This window comes from Phasianus colchicus, chromosome Z (assembly GCF_987193195.1).
Source record: "Phasianus colchicus chromosome Z, bPhaCol1.hap1.1, whole genome shotgun sequence".
Classification (NCBI taxonomy): Eukaryota; Metazoa; Chordata; class Aves; order Galliformes; family Phasianidae; genus Phasianus; species Phasianus colchicus.
The window spans coordinates 56883039-56896157 of NC_143476.1; the positions used below are offsets into that span (position 1 = coordinate 56883039).

Below are 13119 nucleotides of genomic sequence, written 5' to 3' on the forward strand. Positions count from 1 at the left end.
GAAAATTAAGGCCTATTGGTAAGTGCTATTGAGGTAATTAAGTTTGGAAACAAACAAGAAACTGCAAGTAAATGCATGAAGCCCAAGTCCGTTTCCACAAGCTGTAAGAAGCAGTGTTTGAAGATAGCCCAGAAGCTCTACAAATGAAGCATCAGTCAGAAAGCTTACTAACAAGAGAAGACAATTAGCATCAGCCATAAACAAGAGCCTCCAGTAGTATTAATTCTAAGTATTGCTAATTCTAAATAACATTTGCTATCAAGCCTACAGCAGACACGTATTCTGGCCATCAGTAAGCACCTATCATATTTTTTCAGTAAGCAATTTGCAGCACACACTAGTGCTATGCACCACATTATCTCTAACTCAAAAGCTTGTAGAAGTTCCCAGACAGCAACAACCTTAACATATTTTATTTTTCTTTCAATAAAGTACAAGTTTCGAGTAATGACTGCAGTTGTGCAAGGGTCCCTCTTCAGTCTGGTCTACTACTTCATGCAACTAAATGCTATTCTGTCACTACCAGTAGCGTACATGCACAAGTAACATTTTCAGTCAAGAAACACAGTGCAGAAAGGTGATCTATACATGCTTTTGAATATTCATTTACTCAAAATTGTTTTATTTTTTTATTAATTGTAAGTCACAATTTCCATGCTACTTCTCTTTTGCCTCAAAATGTGAGCAGACACAGGTGCTTCCCACAGGTTATGGATACAAAATCATACTCTTCAGCTGGCCTAAACAGGAAGGAGTACCTGTTCTGGAGAAAACCCAATTTATATTTTGGCTTTCAGAATGCTTCGGGTTCTTTCCACTTCTGTATTTTTGAGGTAATCTACTGATCAGGAAAAGCTGAATACTATACGCATATTTAATCTAAACTCCTACTCATCCCCTCCTCTTCAAAATCATACTGAAATTATCGTCACTCATTTTTCAAGGAAGCATGTCCAAGGAGCTCCATAGCAGTAGCAAAGCACAAGAACAGCAAGAAAGCTGGCAGCAATTAAGTGCTCAGTACATAAGTTAAGGAATGCTAAGGAATGCTACAGCTACACTCAGTCACTTAATGCGAATTTTCATGCCTTAATACACTATCTAGTCCAAAATACTTATTTGTAAACCGTAAAAGTCCTTATGATGGATGAGGGCACACTTGTTGCTTGAATTAGCAGGTTACCAACTGGGTATGGGAGGCACATAGTTGCAACCTGCAGCTCGTTTGCAAATAGCAGTGGCTGTTTTTAAACACAATGTATGTTTCGTAGTTCTTTCTTAAAAGCTTTAGCTAGCAGAGCTGCTGGAAGGTGATGTTCCATTCATTAAGATTACACTGAACAGTTTTACTGCTTGTTGCAACATAGTAGTAACAGGTAGGATGAATTACAGTCATATTAGGATTGTAGCCAGTTAATGTTACTACTGAGTGAATGTTCTGATTTTGATATCTCCAAAAAAGAAGTAAACAGTCATAAATCCATCATTCACAGAATCACAAAATTGTTGGGGTTGAAAGAGATTTCCTGAGATCAGAAGCACATTCCCTGCACATTCCCTACAGCAGGTGGCACATGTAGGCATTCAGGCAGGTCTTCAGTATCTCCAGATATGGAGACTCCACAACCTCTCTGGTCAGCCTGTACTCTCTCACTCCAACAGTAAAGTCAGTATGTTTGCATGTGAAGTCAGTAAGTTTGTATGAAACTTGTGTTGCAGTTTCTGCCCACTGCCCCTTGTTCTATGACTGCATGCCACTGAAAAGAGTCACTCCCAACAATTTGACTTCTTCAGATACTTATAAACGTAAATGAGATTTCCTCTCACTCTTCTCCAGGCTGGACAGCCCCATGTCTCTCACCCATTGTTTTTACAGGAGATGTTCCAGGCTCTCAGCTACCTTTGTTGCCCTCCGCCGTACTCCCCCTGGTAGTTCTGTCTTTTTTGAACTGAGAAGCCCAGAACTGGACATAGTATTCTAGATGTGGAATCATCAGGGCAGAGGGGAAGGACCACTTTGCTCAACTTGCTGACCATGTTCTTCTAAATGCACCCCAGGACACCACTGGCCTTCTTGGACACATGGGAATGCTGCTGGTTCATGGTAAACTACATCCCACCAAAATACTCAGTTTCTTTTCTACAGAGTTCCTCTCCAGCAGATCAGCCCCTAACCTGTACTGATGCATGCAGCTATGCCTCCCCAGGTGCAAAATTCTATACTTGTTCTTGCTGATTCTCATCAGGTTCTCTGTCAGCTAACTCTCCAATCTGTTCAGGTCTTGAATGGCAGCAGAGCCTTCTGATGCTTATTCCAGCTTTGTATCATCAACAGACTTGCTGAGGATGGACCCTTCACCCAGGTAATTTATGAAGATACTGAGTAAGACTATATCAAAACTGACCTCTAGGAACTCAGATACTTACATACCTCCAACCAGACTACGCCACAAATGACAACCCTCCGAGCACTGGCAGTCACACTGTTCATAGTCTACTTCACTGTCTACTCTGTCTGACACTCACAAGAATGCTGCTGGAGACAGTGTTAAATGTCTTGCTGAAGCCAGTGTACACGACATCCACTGCTCTCCTCCTATCTACCCAGCTGCTGATAACATCATAGATGGCTACCAGATTAATCAAGAATGACTTCCCCTTTGTGAATCCACACTAACTACCTCTGATAACATTCTTTTCTTCCAATTGCTTTGAGATGGCATGCAGAACAAGATGTTCAATCACCTTTCCAGAGACAGAGGTGAGGATGACTTGCCTGTAATTGTCCTTGGCCTTTTTGAAGACTAGTGTGATACATTTAGTCCCTCCAGTCTTGAGGGACTTCTCCCATTCTCCAAGAGCTTTCAAAGATGATAGAGTGGCTCAGCAGTCACCTCTGTCAGCTCCCTCAGCACACACAGGTACATCCCATTGGGGCCCACAGATTTGTGTGCATTGATTTGAAAATCAGAAATTTGTAGAAAGGTCGCAGACAGAGGGTGGGCATCAATGGCTCTATGTCCAGGTGGAGGCCAGTAACAAGCAGCAGCCCCCAGGGTCTGTCTTGGGACCAGTGCTCTTTAACATCTTTATCAATGACATCGATGATGGAATCGAGTGCACTCTCAGCAAGTTTGCTGACGACATCAAGCTGAGTGGTGCGGTTGACACGGTGGAAGGAAGGGATGCCATTCAGAGGGACCTCGAGAGGCTAGAAAGGTGGGCCTGGGTGAACCTGATGAGGTTCAACACGGCAAAGTGCAGAGTTTTGCACTTGGGCCGGAGGAATCCCAGGCATCCCTACAGACTGGAAGGAGCGGTCCTTGAGAGCAGCCCTGCAGAGAAGGACCTGGGGGTCTTGATAGATGAAAAACTTAATGAGCCAGCAGTGTGCTCTTGCAGCTCAGACAGCAAATGGTATCCTGGGCTCCATCAGAAGAGGGGAAGCCAGCAGGGATAGGGAGGTGATTGTTCCCCTCTACTCTGTGAGGCTCCATCTGGAGAACTGTGTCCAGCTCTGGAACCCTTAGTACAAGAAAGACAGGGAGCTGTTGGAGGTCAAGAAGAGAGCCACAAGGATGGTCAGGGACTGGAGCACCTCCCCACGAGGACAGGCTGAGGGAGCTGGGCTTGTTCAGCCTGGAGAAAAGAAGGCTGCGGGGTGACCTCATTGCAGCATTTCAGTACCTAAAGGGAGCCTACAAACAGGAGGGGAATCAACTCTTTGAAAGGGGAGATAACTGCAGGACAAGGGGAAACGGTTTTAAGTTGAGGGAGGGGAGATTTAGGTTGGACATCAGGGGGAAGTTCTTTACAGAGGGAGTGGTGAGGTACTGGAACAGGCTGCCCAGCCCTGCCTGTGGCAGGGGGGGTTGGAAATTCATGATCCTTGAGGTTCCTTCCAACTCGGACCATTCTGAGATTCTGTGATTTTGACTCGCTCTCTGATGAGATCCACCTTAACCAAGGGGGGAAGTCTTCCATTCCTCAGACTTAATCTCCATGCAATTCTCTTTACTTGTGCACTGCAGTAGGCATGTATCCACAGGACAGAATTTTTGAGACAGGATCAGAAGTGCTATTCTCCTGACATCAGACTTACTTTTATACCTTGCTCAGACTGAAACATGAAAAAGGAACACAATTCTAGGAACCCCATTAACTTCTACAATGACAGTACTAAGAACAGATAATCAGTGCTATTCAGGCACAGAAAAATTGAGTCCTAAGACAAGTGTATGTAAGCAGTTTCACCTATTCAAGCACTGAAAACAAACAGTACTTCTCATTAAGCGATCCTCAGAAACTAAAGATTTTTCCACTCAATAGTAACAATAATAAAAATTTACCTTGCATGTTCAGGGTTATGAGAAGTCAAATATTCTGAAGACCAAAGAACACTTTTGAGGACAGATCTTGCAATAAAGTAGACAGACAGGCCTTGTACCCTCAACTATTTCAAGGATATTTTCACAGTCCCCTAAACCCTTGGACTACAGCCCTAATTTTCACACTCATTAATTTCTGTCAAATATGCGTGGATGGATGCTAATCCTCATGGAGCTAATTGCAGGAACTCCACGGTCAGACAGAGCTCCACCATAGTTGTCAGTCTTCTGACCTGTGATGCAGGTATATGCAGTTCTTACCTAAAGGTTATTTTATTCAAAATAAGAATTCTTTGCTTTTAGTGCTTGAAAACCTTCATATCCTGGCTTAAGTTTTGCAGTGAGTAACTCTATTTCTATTACCTCATTCTTGTGTGAAAATACCAATTTTGTTTACTGACAGGATGCTATTAAGAAAAACTCATTTAAAATCAAGTGGACACCGAATTACGTATAGAATTCTACTTAAAGCTTCTTTCCTGGTGAAAAAGAGAATATTGCCTATTTTCAGATGTTCTCAAACTCACTTGTTTTTGTGTACATTTTAGATATCAATCATAGTTTTCATCCATTTACAAAATTTGTAATAATTAACTAAAGAATTTGAAATATATTTTAGGTATTCGATGCGCTACTGAGCTGTATACAACATTCTATTGATAACATTTACTTTCCAAGACTTAACACTTACTCTACTGATTAATTCTATAGTTAAGGATAAAAAGCTACTGTATGTACAACCACTCCAGCACAGCTAAAGACTGCTCATACCCAGTTTTACTTTAAAAAATTTACACATCACTGAGTTTCATCTCTGCAAACTAACTGGCTCATGGCTTCAATTGTTTCAAAAACACCTGGTTCTGCCACATCTTCTTGCTGTAGAAAAATCAAGACCTTCCCTTCCAAGAATACAAAATTACAACACTGTCTAAAAAATAATTACAATAATGAAGTAAACTACCAGTCTACTCAATAACATAAGTCTATTTTCACAAAACAAAAAACAATGCACAGCTACTTACAAACCATTATTTTCTCACACATCTTCTGTTTCATTCATTTATTCATTCAAAAACTTTCCATTTCAGTTGGAAAAGGTGTACAACATCGTTAACTGTGTTAGGGGAATACAGTTTAATAAGAGTAAACTCAAAACTCTTAGAAAAACAAACACCAGTTTAGTCTAATATAACCTAGAACAATTAAACATATTTTTTATATTATTGAAAGTAACAAAATAAAAAAAAATTCTTTTTTATTTAAAATATTATTTAAACAAGCCACTATGAAAAATATTAAGAAAATCATGCATTTCAAATCTGATGCATTTTTACAAAGTTTTAACAATCAAAGCTCTTAAGCACTGACCCTTTGCAGTTTCTCATCTTTTACAATTTCTGAAGATCTGAATGACTGATGTTATAAAATATTCTATACAAACATCAAATATTTTATATATGTGTGCATATGCATATATATAATGTATCACTGTTCATCCGTCCTTCCAAGCCGCCGCCGCCGCCTACAGAAAGTCTTTAAGTTCCATTTGTCTGCCTCCATCATAAAAGCTCCATTGTAGACAAACAGCAACGTCATCTTTTCATTATAAGTGAGATTCTGCAAGAGCTGGGGAAAAACACAAAAATCAAAGTCAAAACAGCCAGAAAAGACTGTGCTCCCCATTATCTAAAAGCAGTGAAGAAGGTCAGTGTAAAGCTTATACCTTAAAAGGTCAACACTACCAGATGAATTTCCTAATTTTTCTGACAGATGATGTATAATTTCTCCCCAGAAACCCCCAGAGACTGTACATATAACTCAGGCAATTTACATGTTTCACTTGTTCCTTACTATGAAAAAAAGTTTCTATCTGTACCTTCTTGCTGGGAATGAAGTCTTTGCTTACTCCCCCCATCCAGGATTATCTAATTTTAGGTTACTTTGATCTCTAATCTTGCTCAATTGAAAAGAAACATTCATTTCCTATATGATAGTTATTTGTATCATAGTTTGATATTACAAACACTGATTTTCAAACCCAGGACTCACTCTTAAGGAACACACTCACTCATTCTGTCAGTGAATCCCAATTATCCAGAATACAACTTTCCTTATCTTTATTTACATGAAGTGGTATCTCAATACAATTCCTCCTAGTAGGCCATTACAACTTCAACATCTGGTTATCATCTCCTTATGGTTGATTTTATTGAAAATCTGAAAATCTGATTATGAAAAACAAAAAACAAAAAACCCCAAAGAAACAAAAAATACAATATGGTCAAATAAAAACCTCAATATATTCTCTTTATAACAGCATGATGCTGCTGAACCATATTCCTACATACTCCTTGATGTTCTTCTTAACATAAATGTTAGACTTTTTTAAACTCCAAAGTTTCTTCTTGCTTTGATTTTTGACTAACTTTGCAAATTCAATTTTTTCCCCTTATCTATTCTTTGTAATTTCACAATGAGCTCAACTTTTAAAACAGACTGCAAATCCCCAGTCATCTTCTATAGCCCCACACATGAGAAGCACTTCCATTGGTAGAGCTATACTTTCAATATCCATTCAAATGACTGTTGTTCCTCGAAGTAAGAAAGAAAAGTAGAATGAATGATAAGGACAGAAATCATAGAAACACAAAATGAGACAGATATATAGAACAAGACAGACAAAAATAACACAACAAAGAAATGACCAACTGTGTGGAGATAAGTGAACTGCAGTATCAAAAGCATCACCTTCCCTCTATTTTTATTTATTTTAGGTAACTGCTATCACTGGCTTTTCCTAGGTCTTTCAATTGTTCTTTAAAGGAAAGAATAGCACATAATATCCCAGATTTTCTAAAATGCAGCAAAGGTGGGGATGTAGGAAAACTGACATCTTAATAAGAAGTATAAGGCCCATTCTTGCCTCCCTGGCATACAAATTATTTTTAGTGGTTCTAACTGCCTCGTGTTAGTTGAATCAGCTTCTGTTCAAAACACAGCTGAACTACCATCCTATCTGATAGCCTTTTCAAGCTACATCATCAAACTCAGAAAGTTAACTGCTCGTATTTTTTTTTTTTTTTTTTAAACATATATATATATGATTAAGCACTGGCTGTTCCCGACTGAAAAGTCCTTTTCAAGCCATTTTCCATGGTGTCTAACACTGACCCTTTCTGTGCTTCTAAGCCCCTGCTAGTCATCAGGGTTTCCTCCATGACTGTGAAACTTCTCTAGATGTTCTGAGGCCAGCAGCACTAGCCAGTAGCACTAGCCTCTTCCAGAATCATGTTAGAAAATTGGTGTCTGTTACAATCACATTTATGTTTTAGGTTAAAGCATTACATTTGACAGTGTTGTTACAATGTACCCTATCTACCAGAGCCTATCTTGGCTGGCTTCCACTCAAGCCAGACACACAGAATGTCTTTATGATGGCATGAGTTTTGACACATACACGTTACATGAATTCCTGGCAAGATAGTCCTTAAAATTGATAAATTCTTTTACAGTTACCCATTTAATATTAATTCCCTAGGTAATACAAATCAAAGTTACTCAGTGCTTATAGAGAATTTGTCACACAAAATTAAGCTCTCCTCACAAAACTTTCATTTTCAGCCACATACCTTTGGTGTAATTAAGAAGTACTGTGATGTGCTTTCTTTACAAGCAGTTTTCACAAACATTTCAAAAACTCTTCTTTCATTCACTGGATCCATGCCCTTAAAGGAAAAAAAAAAAAAAAAGGCTGTTCTCTCCACTATTTCGTAAGTATCTGTATAACATGTGATTATTTACTGCACTGTTGATCCTCACCTGATTTATTTCATCTACAACCCTGAAAGGACACCTGTTGAGTTCCTGTAGAGCCATCAGGTACAATACAGTTGAAACACTTTTCTCACCTCCACTCTGATGATATGGAGTCAATTCATGAAGATCAGTGAAGTTATGGAATTTGACTCTTATGCGAATCCCGTATTTGTCATACTCCTCCTGTAAAAGACAGACCACTCTTTCAGAGAAGAAATTTTTCCTTATATCCAACCTGAATACTTATGTGCTAACCTGGCACAACTGAAGGCCACTATCTCTCCAATGTCACAAGAATATTCGTAACAATAGCACTACTGCCTAGAGGGCCTCTCCTCTCATGTTTACAGATAAGAGCAAAAGAGTCTTCTGAAAAGTAGGAAGATAAGAAACTCAAGAACTAGAAGACATTTTCTGTTTCTTGTATTATGGATGTTGATCCCCTGAGGAAAAAGCTTTACTCATTGGTACAGTAACACCAGTTAGCCCCTCAAACTAGTTTTGACATCTTCCCAGGAAAAAGGCCAACGCCTTCCAAAGGAGATAGAAAGCATTTATTTTTGAGCAGCCCTCATATTTCATTATGGTGTCCCATGATGTCAGAGATAGATGTTGGTGCCATGGCAGTAAAATTTGAATCTTCTCACCAATATTCCATTACGTGCTTTTGCTGTGCAACAGATGGCAGTCAGACTGAATGGTGTTTGACAAGGAAGCACATATGAACCATGGAATGGCTGAGGTTGGAAAGGATCCTTTAAAGATCACTGAGCTCTAACTTCCAAAGGTTGTCACTGAATTCTCCCATATGGAAAAAAATTGTACTTATTGACATTTATTGACACCCACTAAACATTTATGGAGACAAAACAGTGGATGGTAGCACAGTGAGGCATTGGATTACCTCTGATAGTACAAACTTTTACAAGTATGGCATGCAGGTTCTTGTTCATCACTAGCGAAAATGAATACCTAACGGTGGTGACTATGATGACAAATAGTGTTCTGTAGCTAAGAATTTGCTCTATCAAATGGTGTTATTGTGCTCTTTTATCTGTAGTAGTTTTCATGGAAATAAATAGGAGGCAGTATTTCCAGAGCAAGCTACACACTTAGCCCCAATTCACTTCGCTTTTAAACTGCTTAACCGTTTTTCTCTGCATTCTTTTCCGCTTTATTTTTAGATAAAGGATAGTATTTGTGTAATAGAGAACTGTCTTTGTAAGTAACTTTTAGAAGAATTGAAAAGCCCCTTCTTTTTTTATGTCCCACCATTTCATACTAGCTCTTATACATTTTTAAGCACTGTTCACATACAGAGCTTTTCCAGTTACTGTTTTGTCCCATACAATAAGTAACACTTCAAATATTTTAAGAATTGCTGGAGTAATTTACTGCAAAACAAAACAAACAAAAAAAAGAACCAGCAAAAAAGAAGAAGTGCATCAACTAGTAATGCAGCAAAATGTACGCAGTACTTAAAAAAATATATATTTAAGGCCACCATAATAGCAGTTAATTTAAAACAAAACAACCAATTTCTCTTCAACTCACTGCAATGAATATCACTCACTCCCCAAAGTACCAACTGGAGCTTAAAACTTTTTATCAGAGGTTAAGCGTCAGTAATGATGCAACAGGCTGATTGCTACTGCTCCAAAACAGTCAAAATGCCAAGAGCTGAGAAAAACCATAGATAAAATGAAATCATTAAAACTGTACCAGCTTTTACCCACAAAATCGTAATAGAATAGAACAAATAAGCAAAAATATATACATACAGAAGTATATCAATAACATAACAAATTTACAGGTAAAGTAAATGTAGTGCTTCCCACTGAACCTTGTAAAAGAATAACAGAGAAGGAAAAAAAATCAGAACTAAAATGCACACTTCCACCTAATACAGTAAAAAGAAGGAAACACAGACAATGTTCTGAAATTTCAGATCACGCACTGCTCAGTCACTGCTTTCCCTGAAGGCTATTGTTTTGGCAGAATGTAGATCACTTTCAGAAATTCAGGATCTAAAAGAGCATTCTCAGAATGAGTCTTTAATGAAAAGAAGAAAAACAACAATTTTGTGTTTGAGAAGGATGCATAGTTTATTCAGCTGTAGGAAGCATCCAAAGTCAACGACTTGAACTCCTATGCAACTGAATAAAGACTCATTTTCATTTTATCAGATTTATCAGTCAGTTCTAGCACACTGGTTAAAAAAGCAGACTTTAAACAACATCTTCCCTACAGTCCAAATAAATACTGATTAAGAAACAAATTGTCAAGTCAATGTGATATTTTTCCAGGTGAAAACTAAGTCATACCTCATTTTCCACATGAAGATCAACTTCACCAACACTTTCCATAGAACTAAAGAAGCCACTGAATTTCTCATTAATGCTCTCAATCATCTTTTTCAAAGGGTTTAACCATCTTTCTTTTATCTAGAAGAGAAAACATCCATGTAAAATAATTCTCTGTGATTTTTCTTTAGATATCAATAAAAAACACCATAATTACAGAAGCTAACATCTCACTTTATGCTCAGTTATTTTTGTACTCATGTTCTATTCAGATGAAGACACACTAATACAGAATTGCTAATTTCAACTATTACCTCTGAAATACTTTGCTTATAGTTATCCAATTCCTTTTTATTTTCTTCTATATCTTCCATCAGCTTTTGTATTTCTTCCATTTGCTTACTGCATTCTTCGACAACCTTTGAGAATAAGAATGAAAAGTATACACAATCTTTACCAACTCTAACAGCAGTTGTAAAAATATGATCCTGCTCAAGCACAATCATATAACTGTTACACTGTGCACTGAACAAGACATTTCCAGCTTCAAGACACATATACTGTATTTCTTATTTCAGGTTACTGCAACTTTTAAAAAGAAAAAACAGGCACAGAACACACTGTTCTTTAGCAAAAACCTACTTACAATTCTAATAGATGCAGAATCTGGCATTTACACACATTGTTTCTGCTGTATAGCTTATTAAACCAAGAAATCTAGTACAGAGTGGGAAGTAAGTACAATACGGGTGGAAGAAAAGGGAGAGAGGGTGGAGAGAAAGCAGTGAACATACTGAAGCACTCAGGCCTGTGAAACAGGAGACCCTCGATTTCTCTTCATTCAGAAGGGCATCTATTTCCTCCAGTGTGTTTGGAAGAGTCTGAAAAGCCTAAAAGAGAAAAGATTACAGCAGTGGTAATGAAGAGCTCGTTTGCTAAAAAGAAATCAATAAGCCAGCAAACATTCAATTACTTTTTTTCAGGATGCCTTATGTTCAAAATTTTAACACAGCAGGATTTCCTCACAAACTCTTCTGGACAGAGAATTACATCCACAATGCCTATCAGAGATACACAATTAATTGCTCCTTGTTTGCCTAACTTGTGTAGATACAGGAGCTCAGGTGTGGCATATGCCAGGGCTATGTTAGTTAAACTATACAAAAGCTGCCAAGGCTGTTAAGAACTTCAGGCAGGTAGCTAGACATCCCAGATTTAAGTGCTTTCATGTTACTCCCTTTAAGCAAGAAGCTAGAACAATATGGTCTTGAACGGTTTCTGTGAATACAAACCTAGAAATTGGATTGAGATTTCAGATGATTTTTTCTTTTTCCGTGCACAGAACAAAGTCAGAGTAACCCAGCTTTAACAGTCTCACTACTGGAAGATGCTTTAGAAGACCAAATAGAATGACAGGATTGTTAAAGTTGAAAAAGACCACTAAGATCACCTAGTCAGACTGTCAACCCATCACCACCATGCCCACTAAAACATATTCTTAAGAATCTCATCTACACATTTCTTAAACACCACCAGGAATGGTGATTCCAACACCTCCTTGTGCAGCTTGTTCCAGTGCTTAACCACTCTTTCAGACAAGAAATTTTTTTAAATATCCAAACAGAACCCCTCTCTGGAGCAACTTAAGAACGAGGGGTAATGGCCTATCTCTAGTTACCTAGGAAAAAAGGTCAAGTCCCATCTCACCCCAACCATTTCTCAGGCAGTTGTAGAGAACAATAAGGTCTTCCCTGAACTTCTTCTTATCCAGACTATCGTATCATAGAATGGCCTAGGTTGAAAAGGACTTCAAAGATAATTTAGTTACAACCCCCCTGCCGTAGGCAGTCTCCAACCACCACGTCCAGCTTGGCCTTGAATGCCTCCAGGGATGGATCATCCACAACCTCCCTGGGCAACCTGTTTCAGTGCCCCACCACCCTCTGTGAAAAACTTCCTCCTAATATCTAACCTAAATCTCCAATTCCCCCTTGTCCTGTCACTATCAACCCTCGTAAGAAGCTGTTCCCCCTTGCTCCCTTCTAATACTGGAAGGCCACAATGAGGTCTTCCCAGACCCTTCTCTTCTCCAAGCTAAACAAGCCCAGTTCCCTAAACCTTTCTTCATAGAAGTGCTCCAGCCCTCTGATCATCTGGCCCTCCTCTGGACCCGTTCCAAGAGCTTTACATCTTTCTTGTGCTGGTGGCCCCAGGCCTGAATGTAGTATTCCAGATGGGGCCTCACAACAGCTGAGCAGTGGGGGACAATCACCTCCCTCTCCCTACTGACCACTGCTCTTTTAATGCAGCCCAGAACACAGCTGGCCTTCCAGGCAGCAAGCTCACACTGCTGGCTCATGTCCAGTTACCTGTGCAGTCCTCTGCAGGGCTGCTCTCAAGGGGTTCTTCCTTCAGTCTGTATAAATATCTGGGACTGTCCCAGGCCAAGCGCAGCACCTTGCACTTGGCCTTATTGAACATCGTTAGGTTCTCATGGGCCCACTTCTCCAGCCTGTCCAGGTACTTTTTATTGGCTTCCCTGCCCTCCAATGTATGGACTGTACCACTCAGCTTGGTGTCATCTGCAAACTTGCTGAGCGTGCACTCAA

General features: G+C 39.1%; 1 protein-coding gene across 1 annotated transcript in view; it reads right to left on the reverse strand.

Annotated features, from left to right (window-relative positions):
- Positions 1 to 5442: 5442 nt before the first annotated feature.
- Positions 5443 to 13119, reverse strand: part of SMC5 (structural maintenance of chromosomes 5) — a 65819-nt gene continuing 58142 nt past the window's right edge. The window contains exons 19-24 of the mRNA XM_031608768.2: positions 11305 to 11400; positions 10825 to 10929; positions 10532 to 10651; positions 8211 to 8390; positions 8021 to 8116; positions 5443 to 6017 (exon numbers count right to left, since the gene is read on the reverse strand). Coding sequence (XP_031464628.1) covers positions 5877 to 6017; positions 8021 to 8116; positions 8211 to 8390; positions 10532 to 10651; positions 10825 to 10929; positions 11305 to 11400 — 738 coding nt within the window. The 3' untranslated portion in view covers positions 5443 to 5876. The remainder of the gene's footprint in view (positions 6018 to 8020; positions 8117 to 8210; positions 8391 to 10531; positions 10652 to 10824; positions 10930 to 11304; positions 11401 to 13119) is intronic.